Here is a 19,971-nt window from a genome sequence, read left to right as displayed (position 1 = left end):
ACAACCCTCCTCCCCTTCTTCCACCGTCCAGCAACCCTCCTCTCCCCTTCCCTCCATCCAGCAACCCTCTTCTCCCCTGCCCTCTCCTCTCCCCGTCTTCCACCATGTCCAGCAACCCTCCTCTCCCCTTCTTCCACCATGTCCAGCAACCCTCCTCTCCCCTTCCCTCCATCCAGCAATCCTCCTCTCCCCTTCTTCCACCATGTCCAGCAACCCTCCTCTCCCCTTCCCTCCATCCAGCAACCCTCCTCTCCCCTGCCCTGCCCTCTCCTCTCCCCGTCTTCCACCATGTCCAGCAACCCTTCTCTCCCCTTCCCTCCATCCAGCAACCCTCCTCTCCCCTTCCCTCCATCCAGCAACCCTCCTCTCCCCTTCTTCCACCATATCCAGCAACCCTCCTCTCCCCTTCTTTCACCATGTCCATCAACCCTCCTCTCCCCTTCCCTCCATCCAGCAACCCTCCTCTCCCCTGCCCTCTCCTCTCCCCTTCTTCCACCATGTCCAGCAACCCTCCTCTCACCTTCCCTCCATCCAGCAACCCTCCTCTCCCCTTCTCCCACCATGTCCAGCAACCCTCCTCTCCCTTTCCCTCCATCCAGCAACCCTCCTCTCCCCTGCCTCTCCTCTCCCCTTCTTCCACCATGTCCAGCAACCCTCCTCTCACCTTCCCTCCATCCAGCAACCCTCCTCTCCCCTTCTTCCACCATGTGCAGCAACCCTCCTCTCCTCTCCCGTCTGCCCTGTTTCCTCCTCCCCCCCCCCCCGTACCTTTAAATATTATAGTTTTGCTGGAGTCGCGGGCAGCCGGCATTGAAGATATCGGCAGGCTTATGCCGGTTCCAACAGCCTTCCCTTCCCTCGTTGCAAGTCGGATGATGGCTCCGCCCTCGTAGAAACAGGAAATACGTCAGAAGAGGGCGGAGCCATCATCCGACTTGCAACGAGGGAAGGGAAGCAGTGTTGCCAGGTGGGCGGTTTTACCGCCCAATTGGGCGGTTTTCCGCGACCCGCTGCGGGAAATTTTTGCCCGCGGCGGGTTGCGGTTTTTTGGGCTGTTTTTGGCCTTCAGGGCGGTTTTTTCGGCCGCGGGGGGGCGGGGTTAGTGACGTTTTTGGGTGGGGTTAATGACGTTTTGGGCGGGGTTAGTGACGTGGGAGGCGGGGCCGATGACGTGGGAGGCGGGGCCGATGACGTGGAGGCGGGGCCGATGACGTGGGAGGCGGGGGCGATGACGGGGAGGCGGGGCCGGTGACGTGGGAGGCGGGGCCGGTGACGGCGGGGGCGGGGTTGATGACGGCGGGGGCGGGGTTGATGATGCGGGGGTGGGGGTGTCAGGGGCGGGGTTTGTGTTTGGGCGGGTTTTGGGCTGTTTTTTGGGCTCCATCGGGCTGGAAAAAAATTTTCCACCTGGCAACCCTGAAGGGAAGGCTGTTGGAACCGGCATAAGCCTGCCGATATCTTCAATGCCGGCTGCCCGCGACTCCAGCAAAACTATAATATTTAAAGGTACGGCGGCGGCGGGGCAGGGCAGTGGCGGGCTGGGGAGGCTTAGCCTCCCCAAGCCTCTTATACGGGGCGCCTATGGGTCTCTCCTATTCCTTAATCTAAAATTGCTAATTTTACAATTTTGGGCTAGAAGATTTTTCTTTAAATTGTATTAAATTGCTGTGTTGGTGATTTCCTATTCTTTGTGCTGAAATCGTGTGGGGGGTGCTCTCTGGGGCTGTGCTTTTCTCTACCCAGTGAAGTAAGCCATTTCATTTGCATTAACAGATAGAGTCTAGCGGGCACTGCAGGATCTGGTTTTCATTTTAAAAAAGAAATAGAGCAGCTTTTAAACTAGAAACCGGGGGGGGGGGGGGGGGGGAAGGCCGACAGTCGCTCAAATCGCATGGTTCAGGATAAGGTATCTTTTAAGGATATCACCCAGACAGGGAAGAAAAGGTTACTTGTAAGTAAGGATGTCAAAGAAATTGTAGCAGATCAGATGGCCTTAAATAAAATTAATAATGACCAGACAGAAGATAACACATTAATAATGCCATGTATTAAACGTAATATAAAACGGAACAACAAGCATGCATTGAAATGTCTATACGCAAATGCCAGGAGCCTGAGACATAAGATGGGAGAGCTGGAGTACATTACACACAATGATAAATTGGATATTATTGGCATCGCTGAGACCTGGTGGAAGGAAGATAACCAATGGGACACAGCCATACCGGGCTACAAATTATATCATAGCGATAGGGTGGATAGGATAGGAGGAGGGGTAGCACTGTATGTAAATGAGAACCTTGACTTGGATAGGCTGCAAATATTGCAGGAGACAAAACCCCTATTGGAATCTTTGTGGATTGAAATTCCATTTGAAAAGGGAAAAAGGACGGTGATAGGAGTGTACTACTGTCCACCTGGCCAGGACGAGCGGATGGACGCAGCAATGTCAAAGGAAATTAGGGAAGTGAATAAATTGGGCAATGTAATATTAATGGGTGAGTTCAATTATCCACATATAGACTGGGTTAATGTAACATCGGTACACGCTAGGGAGGTGAAATTTCTTGATGAAATCAAGGACGGCTTCATGGAACAGCTGGTTCAGGAGCCCACAAGAGAAGGAATAATACTAGACTTAGTCATTACTGGAGCTCATGGTCTGGTGCGGGGGGTAACGGTGCGAGGGCCACTTGATAACAGTGATCATAATAAGATCAGTTTTGATATTGGCATTGAATTAAGTGAATTTAGGAAATCAAATACACTAGCGTTTAACTTTAGAAAAGGTGATTACGACAAAATGAGAAAAATGGTGAAAAAAATACTGAAAGGTGCAGCTCGCAGGGTAAAAAACTTGCATCAGGCGTGGATGCTATTTAAAAACACCATCTTGGAGGTACAGGACAAACATATTCCGCATATTAGAAAAAGGGGAAAAAAGACCAAACGTCAGCCGGCGTGGCTAAAAAGTAAGGTAAAGGAAGTCATTAGAACCAAAAAACAATCATTCAGAAAGTGGAGAAGAGAACCGACTGAAAGTAACAAGATAAAACATAAGGAATGCCAAGCCAAATGCAAAGCGGAGATAAGGAGGGCAAAAAAGGACTTTGAAAAAAAGTTAGCGTTAGAAGCGAAAATACATAGTAAAAACTTTTTAGTTACATTAAAAGCAGGAAGCCGGCTAAAGAATCGGTTGGGCCGCTGGACGAAAATGGTGTTAAAGGGGCGATCAGGGAAGACTGAGCCGTAGCGGAGAAATTAAATGAATTCTTTGCTTCAGTCTTCACCAAGGAGAATTGGGAGGGACAGCGGTGCCGGAAAACATATTTGAAGCAGGCGAGTTGTAGAAACTAAACAAATTCTCTGTAAACTTGGAGGATGTAATGGGTCAGTTCTGCAAACTGAAGAGTAGTAAATCGCCAGGACCTGATGGTATTCATCCCAGAGTATTAATAGAACTGAAAAATGAACTTGTAGAGCTACTGTTAGTAATATGCAATCTATCCCTAAAATCGAGTGTGGTACCGGAAGACTGGAAGGTAGCCAATGTTACGCCGATTTTTAAAAAAGGTTCCAGAGGAGATCTGGGATATTATAGACCGGTGAGTCTGACGTTGGTACCGGGCAAAATGGTAGAGGCTATTATCAAGAATAAATTTACAGAGCACGTACAAAAACATGGGCTGATGAGACAAAGTCAACATGGGCTACAATTATTTGTATTAATGTCAACCTACACCTTATCCCCCCCCCCCCCCAAAAAAAAAAAATGTCTATTAGATTGTAAGCTCTTTGAGCAGGGACTGTTTCTCTTTGTTAAATTGTACAGCGCTGCGTAACCCTAGTAGCGCTCTAGAAATGTTAAGTAGTAGTAGTAGATTTAGTGAAGGGAAGTCTTGCCTCACCAATCTACTGCATTTTTTTGAGGGGGTGAACAAACATGTGGACAATGGGGAGCCGGTGGATATTGTGTATCTGGATTTTCAAAAGGCGTTTGACAAAGTGCCTCATGAAAGACTCCTGAGGAAATGGGATCGGAGGTAGGGTATTACTATGGTTTAAGAGCTGATTGAAAGATAGGAAGCAAAGAGTAGGGTTGAATGGTCAGTATTCTCAGTGGAGAAGGGTAGTTAGTAGGGTCCCGCAGGGGTCTGTGTTGGGACAGCTGCTTTTTAACATATTTATAAATGACCTAGAGATGGGAGTAACTAGTGAGGTAATTACATTTGCAGATGACACAAAAATATTCAGGGTCGTCAAGTCACAGGAGGAGTGTGAAAGATTACAGGAGGAACTCGTGAGACTGGGAGATTGGGCGTCCAAGTGGCAGATGAAGTTCAATGTTGACAAGTGCAAAGTGATGCATGTGGGTAAGAGGAACCCGAATTACAGCTATGTCATGCAAGGTTCCACGTTAGGAGTTACGGACCTAGAAAGGGATCTGGCAGTCATCGTTGATAAGACGTTAAAAACGTCTGCCCAGTGTGCTGCCGCGGCTAAGAAAGCACACAGAATGTTGAGTATTATTAGGAAAGGGATGGAAAACAAACACGAGGATGTTATAATGCTGTTGTATCGCTCCATGGTGCGACCGCACCTCGAGTATTGTGTCCAATTCTGGTTGCCGCATCTCAAAAAAGATATAAAGGAATTAGAAAAGGTGCAGAGAAGGGCGACGAAAATAATAAAGGGAATGGAACGACTTCCCTATGAGGAAAGGCTGAGAAGGTTAGGGCTCTTCAGCTTGGAGAAAAGGCGGCTGAGGGGTGATATGATAGAAGTCTACAAGATAATGAGCGGAGTAGAGCGGACAGATGTGAAGCGTTTGTTTACACTTTCAAACAACAACAAAACCAGGGGACACAAGATGAAGCTAGAATATGGTAGATTTAAAACAAATAGGAGAAAGTTTTTCTTTACTCAGCGTGTAGTTAGACTCTGGAACTTGTTGCCGGAGAATGTAGCAGTGCCGTAGCGAGGGCGGCTGACACCTGGGCCGGGTCACTGCTGCACACCCCCCTTGGGTGCAGCATGGCACCCTCCCCCTTCGCCGCGCACCCTCCCCCCCCAGAGCACATTCTTACTTGAATTAGGAAGCGAGGGGCGGGTGAGAGGGCCGATCCGCCCCTGATCCGCCCCCTAGTGCACGTCGCTGGGAGCTGCGTTGGCTCCACTGGTTCCCTGCTCTCTCTGCCCCGGAACAGGAAGTAATCTGTTCCGGGGCAGAGGGAGCAGGGAACCAGCGGAGCCAACACCCCCCCAGCGGCGTGCACTCGGGGCGGACCGCCCCACCGCCCCCCTTCCTACGCCACTGGAATGTAGTGACAGCAGCTGGCCTTACGGAATTTAAAGGGGGTTTAGACAGATTCCTGAGGGAAAAGTCCATTGAACATTATTAATTTTTTTGGGGGGAGGGGGGTTGCTGGGTTCTTGAAGCCTGGATTGGCCGCTGTCAGAGACAGGATGCTGGGCTTGATGGACCCTTGGTCTTTTCCCAGTATGGCGGTGCTTATGTACTTATGTATATGGTTATTGACTGGAGAAGACAAAGCAGTGAGCTTGAGAAGTGGGGCTCCAATCATGCTCTGTTCAGTTCTGTATTTCTGTTCACATTGCCTGCTGTAGAAGACAACTCAAATAAGACTAAACATGCAGTAGATAAATATGGTTCCATTGCACAGTTCTGTTTTTTTGTTCAAACTGCCTCTGTACTATTGTATTTTTGCTCAAATTGCCTGCTGTGCAAGAAGTGCAAACATGCCCTATAAATTTTTTTCATTTATTTTGTTGCTAAATAGTGTTAATAAACAATATTTGTCTGTTCTTCATGCATAAAATATGTGTTCTGTGCATTTTTAAGGGGTTGCCATTTTCCTTATTATCTGACTTTGCACTTATCTTATAATGGCTTGGTCCCATTTATATTGGCTGATCAGGACTGTACTAGAAAAAAAATTTAACTGAATCCCCAAGAAGTCAGACTCTTCATACAGTGTAACACCAAAGAAAGAAAAACAGTGATGCATATCCCCCTGTACTGTGCAATATATAAAGACTAGTAAAAAAGGCCCGTTTCTGACACAAATGAAACGGGCGCTAGCAAGGTTTTCCTCGGAGTGTGTATGTTTGGGAGAGTGTATGTGAGAGTGTCTGTTTGAGAGTCAGAGTGAAAGTGTGATTGTGTGAGAGAGAGCGTGAGTCTGGGTGTGAGTGTGTTTGTGAGAGAGTGTGTGTGTGAGAATGAGAGTGTGTGCGAGAATGAGAGTGTGTGCAAGTGTGTATGTGAGACACAGTGTGAGTGAGAGTGTGTGTGTGTGGGCGAGAGAGAGAGTGTGTGTGAGACACAGATTCTCTGTTTGAGTGAGTGTATGAGACCAAGCGAGTGTGTGAGTGACTGTGTGGCACATAGAGAGTGAATGTGATACAGTGTGAGACAGAGTGTGTGAGAGTGAGAGTCAGAAAGACATTGTATATGAGAGAGAGAGAGTGTGAGCCGTGCCCTCCCAATCCATGGCCATCTGTCCCCTGCCCCCTCCATTCATCCTTTTCCAGCAATTCCCCTCTGTCCCTGAGCCCTGCCCTTCCAATCCATGGCCATCCATGTTTGTCTGTCACCTGCCCCCTCCATTCATCCCTATCCTGCATTTCCCCTCTCTGCCTGAGGCCTGCTCTGCAATCCATATCCATCCATGCCCATCTGTCCCCTCCATTCATCCCTATCCAGCAATTCCCCTCTCCCTGAGTCCTGCCCTTCCAATCCATGCCCATCCATGCTCATCTGTCACCTGGCCCCTCCATTTTTCCCTATCCAGCATTTCCCCTCTCTGCCTGAGGCCTGCTCTGCAATCCATATCCATCCATGCCCATCTGTCCCCTCCATTCATCCCTATCCAGCAATTCCCCTCTCCCTGAGTCCTGCCCCTTCCAATCCATGCCCATCCATGCTCCTCTGTCACCTGGCCCCTCCATTTTTCCCTATCCAGCATTTTCCCTCTCTGCCTGAGGCCTGCTCTGCAATCCATATCCATCCATGCCCATCTGTCCCCTCCATTCATCCCTATCCAGCAATTCCCCTCTCCCTGAGTCCTGCCCTTCCAATCCATGCCCATCCATGCTCATCTGTCACCTGGCCCCTCCATTTTTCCCTATCCAGCATTTCCCCTCTCTGCCTGAGGCCTGCTCTGCAATCCATATCCATCCATGCCCATCTGTCCCCTCCATTCATCCCTATCCAGCAATTCCCCTCTCCCTGAGTCCTGCCCTTCCAATCCATGCCCATCCATGCTCCTCTGTCACCTGGTCCCTCCTTTTTTCCCTATCCAGCATTTCCCCTCTCTGCCTGAGGCCTGCTCTGCAATCCATATCCATCCATGCCCATCTGTCCCCTCCATTCATCCCTATCCAGCAATTCCCCTCTCCCTGAGTCCTGCCCTTGCAATCCATGGCCATCCATGCTCATCTGTCACCTGTCCCCTCCATTTTTCCCTATCCAGCAATTTCCCTCTCTCCCTGAGTCCTGCCCTCCCAATCCATGCCCATCCATGCTCCTCTGTCCCCTGCCGCCTCCATTCATCCTTTTCCAGCAAGTCCCCTCTCGTCCTTCCATGTTCCCCCCCCCCCCCTCGCATCCATGCTACGCTCTCTCCCATGTCCCAGCGTGGCCCGCCCTCTTCTCCCCCCCCTTCGCATCCATGCCCCCCCCCTTCGCATCCTTGCCTCGCATCCATGCTCCCCCCCTTCGCATCCATGCCCCCCCCCCTTCGCATCCATGCATCCTTTTTTTTTTTTTTTTATTCTTTTTAACTTTACCTCCGTGGCGGTTCGTGCAGCGAAGCGTCAGGGAAGGAGGCGGCGCTCCCGACGTCTAGCTTTCCCTTCGCTGTGTTCCGCCTTGTTTTGAAGGCGGAACACAGCGAAGGGAAGGGTAGACGTCGGGAGCGCCGCCTCCTTCCCTGACGTTTCGCTTCCGGATTTGTTTGTTTTGTCGCGAGGGCGGGGCAGAGACGGCAGGCTGAACCCTTCAGCCTCAGCCTGGGAGTGACGTCAGATGGCTTCAAGGCTTCAGGCTTCAAGGCTTCAGGCTTCCGGCTTCAAGTTTCCGACTTCACAGAACTCAGGCTTCCGGCTTCAAGTTTCCGGCTTCACAGAACGTGGCTTCAGAACGTTGAGGGTGCGTTTTATTATATTAGATAGCAAATGTAAATGTCAAAAACTGACACATTACAGCCACTACATTGCAAATAAACAAATGTCAATAAAACAACCAATGGAAAATATGATACCATTTTTGGACTAAATATATTTTCAAATAGCTTTCAGAGGCCAAAACCTCCTTCCTCAGGTAAGGACAGTATACTGCTGTTATGGTATCCTGTCTTTACTTGAGGAAGGAGATTTTAGTCACTGAAAGTTAGTCAAAAAGGTATTAAAACTAATCCAATAAAAATATAACATCCTATTTCTACTTTCTATTTATTAATGTTTATTAACACAGCTACCACACTACTTTATCTTAAACTAAATACAATTATTTTTTCTACCTTTGTTGTCTGGCCATTTACTTTTTTCAATTGTGCAGTGCTCCTCCGGATGGCAGCCTGCTTCCCTGCTGCGCTTCCAGATACCAGTTGATGCAGGCCCACAGGCACTTGTACAAATTTTTTTATTGATGGCAAAGCAAAATAGCATAATACAATCAACAGAAGAACACATGCAGAATAACCAGAAGCACAAATGCCATCAGATTTTCACATTTCCAAGACTCCCCCTGAAACCCTCCCCACCCCACCCATTATAACCACCAACACTTGGAACTGTAACAGCTAAAGAAGGAAAGAGAGAGTTGAGACTCTTAAGACTCTCCCTCCCCTTAACCCTACAAATATGTCCTACCCATCCTAACAGGTCAAACCCGAAACCTAAATCCCCCCTTTCCACTCCAAGCAGTATGGCGAAAACAGGAATGCTGATGCACCTAACTTGTCATTAAGTATCAGACTATGAGCACGAGGAGAGAGGCCCTGAATGTATGATTCCAAAATCAACCAGAGCCACTTTTCGTGCATCACGGTATGACAAGCAGCTCTAGCCTCCCAGGTCATTAATAAATGAATAGCCTTACACCAGTGCCAAAAAGAGGGCACATCAGTGGAGGAGTGGCCTAGTGGTTAGGGTGGTGGACTTTGGTCCTGGGGAACTGAGGAACTGAGTTCGATTCCCACTTCAGGCACAGGCAGCTCCTTGTGACTCTGGGCAAGTCACTTAACCCTCCATTGCCCCATGTAAGCCGCATAGAGCCTGCCATGAGTGGGAAAGTGCGGGGTACAAATGTAAAAAAAAAAAAAAAAAAAACACCAGTGTTGAAGTATACATTTCACAACTACCATGCATGCTGTCACGCTTCTAACGTTACTTCTAGGTTAGTGAGCCCTTGGGCCACTGCCGAGGAGTGGCAGCGGCAGGAGAATCACCCAAACACAGGACAGGCATAACAGACTTCCCAGTACCCTCGGCCGGACCTCTCAGACAAAGGCTGCCGCCGAGGCAGCTCAGGCAGACACCAACTGGACCGGAAATAGCCCAAACTTCACCTGCACTTAACCACTGTTTCTCAAGGGTTGAGCCCCAGAGTGCGGGCTGTCGGCAGGACTTACCGGACAGGGCAGGGAAGCAGAGCTGCAGGGACCAGCAGGCTAAAGGCACCAGGAACCTGGCTGAAGCAGGGCAGGCAGCCGGCAGCAGAGTAAGCCAGGAGACAAGCCGGGTCTGGGCAGGCAGCAGTCAGTAGAATAAGTCAGCAAACAAGCAGGGTCAAAACCTAAAAAAGGAAAAACTCAGCAGCACTGCAAATGACTTCCACCAAAGGAAACTCCTCTGAGGACCTCTGTTGCAAGGCAACTAGGAACCTTTCCAGGTGGTTAATAAAGGCAGCCCACAAGGGAGTTTACCAGGTACTGATACTGCTTAGTTCCAAAAAACTCCCAAAACAATCTGGAGGGCTGGAAGATCCGGACCAGACCGGACCAGCATATCTTCTGGAACATGGGAAACGGTAAACCATCAATTCGCAGCATTCCCCGGGTCTAACTCCCGGGGCCCGAGGTGACTGCAAGCCAGGAACCTGGACACAACCGTGACACATGCTTTATATAAAAGTAACCTTTCCATTTTGAAAGAAACCCACCATGAGTCAGAGTTCCCAGTAATAAGCCATGAGGAGAAAGGTTTAGGGATTGGTGAAAAATCTTTTCTGCAAAGGACCACACTTGACGCCAAAACCCTCGAATGGTCGTGCAAGTCCACATAGCATAAGATATAGTATTCTCCATTGTACCACATTTACAAGAGGGGGAAATGGTACACCCTGCATAGAATGCTTGCTTCGGTGAAAAATAAGCTCTGGTCAGGGTCCTAAACAAACACTACCAGTGGAACATTCCTCAATAGTTTGAGCAGAGTATCATTTCCCAAGTGAAGGTCCAATTCTAAATTCCATTTCGCAACTATAAAGGAATTGGACTTCTTAGGAGTAAGAGAGGTAAGAGAGGCTAGAGATTTATGTAAGATTGATAACGACACTTGAAATAAATGAGCTGATGTAAAAAAATGTTTTTAGGTGATCCATCATGCCTACCTCACCTTCAGTGTGCATGAGCTAATTCATGTGGTGGACCACCTGCATAAAAGCGAAGTGATCTCCAGGGTGTTTATCTAAAATCCCAGAAATTAGAAAAAGACTTCAGTTCACCCATCTCCAAGAGATCAGCAACACATAAATAACCCCTCTGACCCCATCTAGTAAATACTGCAGAATTAATGCCAGGACTAAAGTCTACGTTGCCTTCAAGCGGCAAAAAATCAGTGTTGGTGGGATTTTTATGCCAGTAGGAAAGTAAAGTCTGCAAGTGTTCTGCATAGAATTAAGTAAAGCATTGCATTCTATATGTAGTGAAAGTGATTTCCTAGGCATATGTAGTAAATAATGAGGGTTTAGTGGTTTAAAGAGTTCTTTCTCCATGTTCCATAGGGTATAGTCATCTGTTTTCATCACCCAATCCTTTAAGTGTCAGAGGAGAAGGGTGATGTTGTATACAGTAAGTCCATGTTAAGGACCCCCAAACCTCCCATTACTCAGAAGCTATAGAGCAAGTCCAGCTGGATTTTAGCTTTCCTCCCTTTCCAAAAACATCTGCTCAAGGCTCTATTTAACACTTTAAAATCATGCTTCAGAACACAAATTGGGAGCTGCTGGAGTACATAAAGCCAGCATGGGAATAAAGGTATTCTGTATAGATTAATCCTTCCATAAAGGGACATGGGCAAGGAGTTCCAAATTGTTAATTGCTGTTTATTGTATTGTAAGAGGGCTCCAATATTAGCAGAGTACATCAACTGAGGGTCGGCTGGGAGCTGTATACATACCCAAATATGTAAATTGGTCCGTAGCCCACAGTATAGGAAAAGTACCCACCCAGTCTCTATGCAAGGTAGGAGAAGTTGGTAAAGCCTCTGATTTGCCCATGTTGAGCCCAAATCCATAGAACTCCCCATATTCCTTGGTCACCGTATCTCAAAAAAGATATAGCAGAATTAGAAAAGTTTCAAAGAAGGGCAACCAAACTCATTAAGGTGTAGAACGGGTAAAAGTGAATCAGTTTTTTACTCTTTTAAAAAGTACAAAGACTAGGGGACGCTCAAGGAAGTAATTTGGTACTACTTTTAAAACGAGCAGGAGGAAATACTTTTTTATTCAATGAATGGTTAAGCTCTGCAACTCGTTGCCAGAGGATGTGGTATCAGCAGTTAGTGTATCTGGGTTTAAAAATCATGATGTCCTGTAATCCAGTAGTATCTGCTTTTGTCCACGTTCAGTACTAAATGATGGACCGGTGGTTGGTAGGAGGGGCTGGTGGTTGGGAGGTGGGGATAGTGCTGGGCAGACTTATACGGTCTGTGCCCTGAAGAGCACAGGTACAAATCAAAGTAGGGTATACACAAAAAGCAGCAAATATGAGTTATCTTGTTGGGCAGACTGGATGGACCGTGCAGGTCTTTTTCTGCCGTCATCTACTATGTATGTTACTATGTTACCCTCAACCACTCTGAGATTGCTTCTAGGTCCTTTTGCAACCGAGAAATATCCCGATCCTGAGGCGAAACCCTAACTGTGATCAAAATATCTTCGGCATAACAATAAGTACTCAGGTCAAAGCTCTGTATCAAAGTGAGCAATGGACTGAGATATACATTAAACAAGACCGAGGAGAGTGCAAAGCCCTGAGGAACCCCACACTTCGGTCGATAAGTTTGAGATCTCTGAGAATGAAACAAAACCTGAAATGTTCTATCATTCAAAAATGAGGAAAACTATGGTAAGAAGGCTCCTGAGATCTCCTGTCCCTCTCCTCCAGGAAAGTGAACTGTTTTCACCATACTTTCTTTTAAGCTCAATTGTTCTCCCCTTTTGCCCAATCTTTTATCCAACCATTGCCTCTTTGACCCAAGTCTTTTACACATAACTTCTCAACATCCACAGTTTATTCCACGCATAACTCTGCCTCTACAATAAATCAACCCATTTTTCAGACACTCCATATCTACCTCTCTGCAATACTGTCAGCAACTGTGAATACCTAATACAAAGACTGTTGGCTGGGGTGGAAAGACTTCTGGTTTCAGCTCCAGTACGCAGTAAGAATATTGTTTTGCAATAAGCAGTTGTAATTCATAGAAAAACAATCTTCATTTTGGGGGCTGGGCTGCTGCTGGCTTAACTGGCTGAATAGCAATTCACTTCATTTCTTGTGAGATTAGTACATCAAATATTATTGGGACAGTTATAGAGGAATTCATAAAGAACAATATTCCTGGGACAGATATAGAGGAAAATCATAAAGAACAGGTAGGGAGACAACTGGTGATCAACTAGACAGAGTAGGTGCAGATATTTGGGTAGGCTGTCTGGGTTATGAGATCCTAACGACAACAAATGTAAAAGTAAACATTTGCATGTTATGGGTACTGTTTTTCTATGCTGCAGCAGACAGGTCCCTGGGCAGGCATAGGGCTGGAACTTAGACAAGGTTGAAACCAAGGCGGGAACTTGAACTGGAGCTGAGGCAAATCTGGAACCAAGGCATGATCTGAAGCATGGCTGGAACTTGGCAGGAACTGAGGCAAGGCAGGAACTTGAACTAGGGCTGAGGCAAGGCTGGAACCAAGGCAGGAACTGAAGCACAGCTGGTACTTGGCAGGAACTGAGGCAAGGCAGTTTATTGTAAGCCCTATTGAACTCAAACTTGTTTGGGATAATGTGGGATATAAATGTCACAAATAAATAAATAAATAAACTTGGACTGGAGCTGAGGCAAGGCTGGAACCAAGACAGGAATTGAAGCATGGCTGGAACTATGTAAGTCCCCTACCTCAACGCAAGCGGCATCCTCGGGTTATGCGGGGTCCCGTTGACACGCACACTTGACTGGCATTGCCTGAGCCATGTGTGTGTAGTTCTTCTCTGGGTTTGTTCAGAGAGCGGTGGTTGCAGGCTCCTTAATTGCTTTGCTTCCATGCACCTGTGTCTGCTCTCTCTCTGCCTGGCTTCCCTTGCTTCTCTCCTATTGGTCTTCCGGTTCCTCCTTCCCCTGCTCTTGTCCTATGGTTGTGCTCCTTCTCCCTGCTGGTTCCTGCTGATCTGAGAAGCCAGCACTTTATCAGCTGAGCTCTTCCTGGACTCCATGCTTTGGCTTCTACTTGGTAGATGTTACTTGCTCAGTAGTTTGCTTCTTCTGTACTTTGTCCCTCGTTGCTGACTTTGCCTGTACCTGGATTACTCTCTTGACTTCTGCCTGCCTACTGACTTTGCCTGTACCTGGATTACTCTCTTGACCTGCTGCCTGTACCTGGATTACTCTCTTGACCTGCTGCCTGCTTACTGACTTTGCCTGTACCTGGATTACTCTCTTGACCTGCTGCCTGCCTATTGACTTTACCTGTGCCTGGATTACTCTCTTGCCTATTGTTTGCCTATTGACATTGCCTGTACCTGGATTACTCCCCTGCCTGCTGACTGCCTATTGACTTTGCCTGTACCTGGATCACTCTCTGTACCTGCTGCCTGCCTGGCCAATACGTTCACCACCCTGCTTTCAGCTCTGTCTTGTAAGTCCTGCAGGCCGCCCACACTAGGGGCTCAACCTCTGGGGAACAGTGGCCAGTTCAGGTGAAACCTGGGGTTGTCCGGCCACCAAACAGAACCTGGTCCGAGTACTGGGCTCAGCAGCACTCTACTTGGTAGAAGAAATCACAAGTCTGACAAACTGAATACGAGGCAGGAAAGGCAAGCAAAATGGGGCTAGGCTGGGGGTAAGGCAGGCAATATACAGTAAAGTGACCTGTTGTGAAGGCCCCGAAGAAACGCCAGGACCTTCCCTAAATACCGCGGGGCAGGAAGTGACACTCCCTATGGGGTCTGCTAGTGTTGCAGCGGCAGGAGCATAAAAGTACTCTTTGGTTTCTATCCTGAATCATTCTGTTGGGGAGGATGAAGTTGCAAGGGCTATAAACAGGAGTTCTTACTTTAAGGCACCCGGCCCAGATGGCTACAAACTCTTGGTATCAGATATTGCTACACGCCTTATGGCTATGTTTAATGAGGTCACCTCTGCAAAATGTTTATCTGATTCCTTGACTTTGACTCAGATTATTGTATTTTCTAAACCTCACATTCTGAATATGTCAGAATCATACAGACTTATTTCACTCCTGTTTTGAGGCTAAATTGTTGGCTATGGTTCTGGCTAATAGATTGACTAGAGAGCTCCCTACAATTATAACTGCTCCACAGGTTGGATTTGTTAGGGATCATCACACAGTTAAAAATATTAGACAAATCCTTGCCAATCTTGAAGCGGTACTCGCTTGGTGCAAATCCTCCTTGCTTATCAGCTTCTATGCTGAAAAAGCCTTTGACAGAGTGGCATGCTTTATCATGCCCCTATGGTGTCTATACTGGTCAATGGTTGTGTCTCAGAAATATTTCATATATACAGGGGTACCCAACAGGGTTGCCCCCTATCGCCTTTATTACTTGTACTGACACTAGGCCCTTTGATCCTGGAGATAGTGGCCAGTCCTCAAATTAGGAGAGTGGGGGTGGGTACTGTGGAATTCAGGATCTCGGCATTTGCAGATGACTTGTTGGTACATCTTGCAGATCTAACTCAGTCACTGCTCGCCTTTTTTATGTCTGGTTTACATCTGGCAGTTGTGGGCATTTTGCAGAAAAGTCAAATTTGCAGCAGCTTTAGGAAATGGATGTAATCCTGAGCTAAGCATAGAGAGAGCATTTCAGAGGGTATGAGCTGCTGCTTTGAAGGCTCCCTGACAGGATTTCTTGGCAGGCCTTAACAATGCATAGACAGCCTGTTCTTCTGTTAACCTGGGCCATTTCTTCTGAGATCCTTGAATATTAGAGTCAGGGTTTTAAGATTGTTTGTTTATCCTGGTGATAACCAGTGAAGTTTTAAGCGATGGGTGTGATGTGGCTGTACCTTTTGCAGCCTTGTCAATAATGCTCCAATGTTTTGAATTAATTGGAGTTGATTTAAGCTGTTCATTGAATCCACTACTATTTTTCTGCAGTATAACAGGTAAACTAGAAGAGTCTGCTGTAAAACTCCTATGTGAAGCTTTAAAGCATCCAGACTGTGAGCTGCAATCCTTAACGTAAGTGATACCAGTATTCAAACAGTACTTTTGATACGCTGGCCTGATTTATCATATAGACTTTATCTTTAGCACTATTTGTACTAGGGGTTTTAGGTCAATATTCAAAGCAATTTATTTTATTTTATTTTTTGGCATGGAGGAGTAGCCTAGTGGTTGGAGCCCTACTCTTGACATCCAGAGGTGGCCAGGTCAAATCCCACTGCTGCTGCTTGTGATCTTGGGCAAGTCACTTAACCCTCCATTGCCTCAGATACAAAATTAGATTGTGAGCCCTTTAGGGACAAGGAAGTACCCAGTGTACCTGAATGTAACTCACCTTGAGCTACTACTGAAAAAGGTGTGAGCAAAATCCAAATAAATAAATAAAATATTTCTTTATTAGGATCTATTTACCGCCTTTATGAAGGAATTCACTCATTTTTAAATAGCTCAAGCTGTAAAAGAATGATTTGCACTAACATAGTCTGGATCACCAATTATAACCAAATATAGACCTCAGAATTATCACATCATTGTTCTAAGGTTTATCCACAACGGTTTACATACTAAAATCATCATTGGTCCAAACCATCTTCCATTTTATTTAAATATTGTCTCATAATAAACATGGTAACAAATAGAAACATTTTTACGCATTTGAAATATTGGCTCTTAGTTATAATGTCGACTTAGGGGAACTAATTGGTTGTATTAACTGTGGTCAGCAAGATGAGCTAGGGCCAATGTAAGGGGACATCCGTGAAAAAGCTGTTAGTGAAACGTGTGCCATGTCAGATGATTAGTTCCCCTAAGCAGATATACTATAGACATATCCAACAGGGTTAACAACATTAAAGGAAACTCGAGGATACATTTTAAGTCAAATAGCTATTCAGTAGGATTTAGTTAGACTGTCAGACTACTAGATCTTGCTTATTACTCTAGGAGCCCTTGTGGCTCAAACAGCTCATAAAATAGATGGCCCTGCTATTTGGAAGAGTGATTCTTACCTAGCTAGGTGTCGCTCACCAGGGCTGTACCTGGATTTCAGCATTATCATCCAAATAATGCCACGAGAAATCTTAATTGACTGCCTTGGGACTATCTGGGCAATGGTGGGGAGGTCCAGGGGTGGATCCAGATGATATTGAGGTACTGCAGATACTCAGCATTGGTACCTGGATAACTTAGTAGTTTAGGACAGCAAACTGTCAACAGTTTAAAACTTATTGACTCAGGGGCCCTTTTACAGAGTGGCAGCCGCTCGCTCTTTTGGGACTACCGAGCGTGCACCATTTCTGGGGGAAAAAGAAAACCCCAGAAAATGGCTAGCCCAACAGTAACTTGATGGTAATTGAGCATCGCCGCATGCTGCCTTGTTACCGCCGGGTTAGCGCTGGAGCCGTTATCGTCACCTCAATGGGTGGTGGTAAGGACTCCCTGCGGCATGGCCACGCGGTGAAAGTTATTGCGTGACCATTTTTTCCCCGGTTTTACTGGCTGTGGGAAAAAGGGCCTTGGCAAGAATGGCCTCGCCGCCAGCGCAGGGCCCTTTTTCCCACAGCTTAGTAAAAGGACCCCTTAGAGGCATATTTTCAAAGCACTTTGGGAGGCTAAGTTCCATAGGTTTCTATGGAACTTTGGGAGGCTAAGTGCTTTGAAAATGAGCCTATACGTGACTTTTTCCAGAAGTCCTAGCTAGAAGATGCGGAGGGGCATAATCAAAAGGGACACCCAAGTTTTGCTGAGGACGTCCTCGCAAAACGTCCCGATGGAGGGGCGGGGAAACCCGTATTATCGAAACAAGATGGACGTCCATCTTTCGTTTCGATAATACGGTTGGGGGCGCCCAAATCTTGAAATTTAGGTCGTCCTTAGAGATGGTCGTCCCTAGACTTGGTCGTTTATGATTTTCAGCGATAATGGAACCCAAGAATGCCCATTTCAGAAATGACCAAATGCAAGCCCTTTGGTCGTGGGAGGAGCCAGCATTCGTAGTGCACTGGTCCCCCTGACATGCCAGGACACCAACCGGGCACCCTAGGGGGCACTGCAGTGGACTTCATAAATTGCTCCCAGGTACATAGCTCCCTTACCTTGTGTGCTGAGCCCCCTAAACCCCCCCTAAAACCCACAACTGTACACCACTACCATAGCCCTTATGGGTGAAGGAAGGCACCTAGATGTGGGTACAGTGGGTTTCTGGTGGGTTTTGGAGGGCTCACGTTTACCACCACAAGTGTAACAGGTGGGGGGGGGGGGTGGGCCTGGGTCCACCTGCCTGAAGTGTACTGCACCCACTAAAACTGTTCCAGGGTCCTGCATACTGCTGTGATGGACCTGAGTATGACATTTGAGGCTGGCACAAAATATTTGTAAAGATTTTTTTTGAGGGTGGGAGGGGGTTAGTGACCACTGGGGGAGTAAGGGGAGGCCATCCCCGATTCTCTCCGGTAGTCATCTGATCTGTTCAGGCACCTTTTTGTGCCTTGCTCGTAAGAAAAACAGGACCAGGTAAAGTCATCCAAGTGCTCATCAGGGACGCTCTTTTTTTTTTTCCCCATTATGGGTCGAGCACGTCCATGTGTTAGGCATGCCCAAGTTCCGCCTTTGCTATGCCTCCGACATGCCCCCGTGAACTTTGGTCGTCCCCGCGATGGAAAGCAGTTGGGGACGCCCAAAATTGGCTTTCGATTATACTGATTTGGACGACCCTGTGAGAAGGACGCCCATCTTCCGATTTGTGTCGAAAGATGGGTGTGCTGTTTTGAAAATGAACCTGATAGTGGAATTAGAAAAGGTACAGAGACGGGCGATAAAAATGATAAAGGGGACAGGACGACTTCCCTATGAGAAAAGGCTAAAGCGGCTAGGGCTATTCAGCTTGGAGAAGATAAGGGTGAGGGGAGATATGATAGAGGTTTATGAAGTAATGAGTGGAATGGAACTGGTGGACGTGAATCACTTGTTTACTCTTTCCAAAAATACTAGGACTAGGGGGCACGCAATGAAGCTACAAAGTAGTACATTTAAAATGAATTGGAGAAAATATTTCTTCACTCAGCGTGTAATTAAACTCTGGAATTCATTGCCAGAGAATGTAGTAAAAGAAGTTAGCTTAGCAGTGTTTAACAAAGGTTTAGATAGCTTCCTAAATGAAAAGTCCATAAGCCATTATTAAAATGACTTGGGGAAAATCCACTGCTTATTTCTAGGATAAGCAGCATAAAATGTATTGTACTGTTTTGGGATCTTGCCACATACTTGTTGTTTTTCTGGACATGAGCCCTTGAGCCAAGGTCGAGGCCTAGTATAGAATTTAGGCCAAGGCCTAGGGTAGACCGAACAGGCCCTATGCACCACCCCAGCCACCAAACCCCACACACTCACAATAACCAACAGGCACCACAGGAAAGGGGAAGATAGAGCATTCAGACAGGCCTCATGGCCTATCGGGAACCCACTCACGCAGAGACCAAGCAAGCGGGCCTCACGGCCAACCGGGAACCGAGTCACACTCTGGGAAGGGGAAATTAACAACAAGGATTCCACAAGGAACTACAGCACACACAGTGCAGGGTAAAGCCACAGAGAAAAGGGTGAGAGGCAAAAGCCTCTACAGGAAAACAAAGCTGTGCCACAGGCAAACAAGAATACAGGAAGCTCCAGAAAGAAACACTCTAGGCTTAAACGGCACTCAGGGAAAAGGAAACCAACTATAGGAATATACTCTAGGCTGAAACAACACAGCACTCGGGGGGGGGGGGGGGGGGGAAAAGGAAACCAACTGTAGGAATATACTCTAGGCTGAACCAATCAGCACACAAGGGAACAAGGCTGTACTTACAGCACACAAAGAAAAAGGGAGAACTACCGAAGGAATACACATACTGGCCCCACAACCCCCAAGGGAAAAAGGAACTGCTAGAGGGAAAGAACAGGGGAGGACTACTCAGTAGATAAGGATAAGGGAAGAATAAACAAACAGAGGAAGCTGCCTTGACACACACAGACCAGAAGAGGAAGGCTGCTTTCTGACCACAGGAGACAGCTACATCACACAAAAGAGAACTAAAACAAACAAACAGGAGCAAAATACAAAGATACGGGGAAGGCAGAGCCACAGGGAGCAGAAGCTCAGCACAACAAAGGGAACACTGATATGGTCATGATCAAAAGCCCCGCGCTGTTCCAAACAGGGCTCTTAAAATAGTGCTGGAACAGCGCGGGGCTTTACCGCACCGATGATCAGAGATAATG

The 19,971-nt window shown here is 47.0% G+C and overlaps 1 protein-coding gene across 2 annotated transcripts in view; it reads left to right on the top strand.

Annotated features, from left to right (window-relative positions):
- Positions 1 to 19,971, top strand: part of LOC115474052 (NACHT, LRR and PYD domains-containing protein 3-like) — a 66,591-nt gene that overhangs the window by 33,577 nt on the left and 13,043 nt on the right. For both annotated transcript variants that reach the window (XM_030209350.1, XM_030209349.1), the window contains one exon: positions 15,646 to 15,729. In XM_030209350.1, coding sequence (XP_030065210.1) covers positions 15,646 to 15,729 — 84 coding nt within the window. The remainder of the gene's footprint in view (positions 1 to 15,645; positions 15,730 to 19,971) is intronic.

The sequence above is a fragment of the Microcaecilia unicolor genome, chromosome 7 (genome assembly GCF_901765095.1).
Source record: "Microcaecilia unicolor chromosome 7, aMicUni1.1, whole genome shotgun sequence".
NCBI lineage: Eukaryota > Metazoa > Chordata > Amphibia > Gymnophiona > Siphonopidae > Microcaecilia > Microcaecilia unicolor.
The sequence above is the reverse complement of the archived record's forward strand: the minus strand, read 5'-3'. Positions and strand labels throughout refer to the sequence as shown.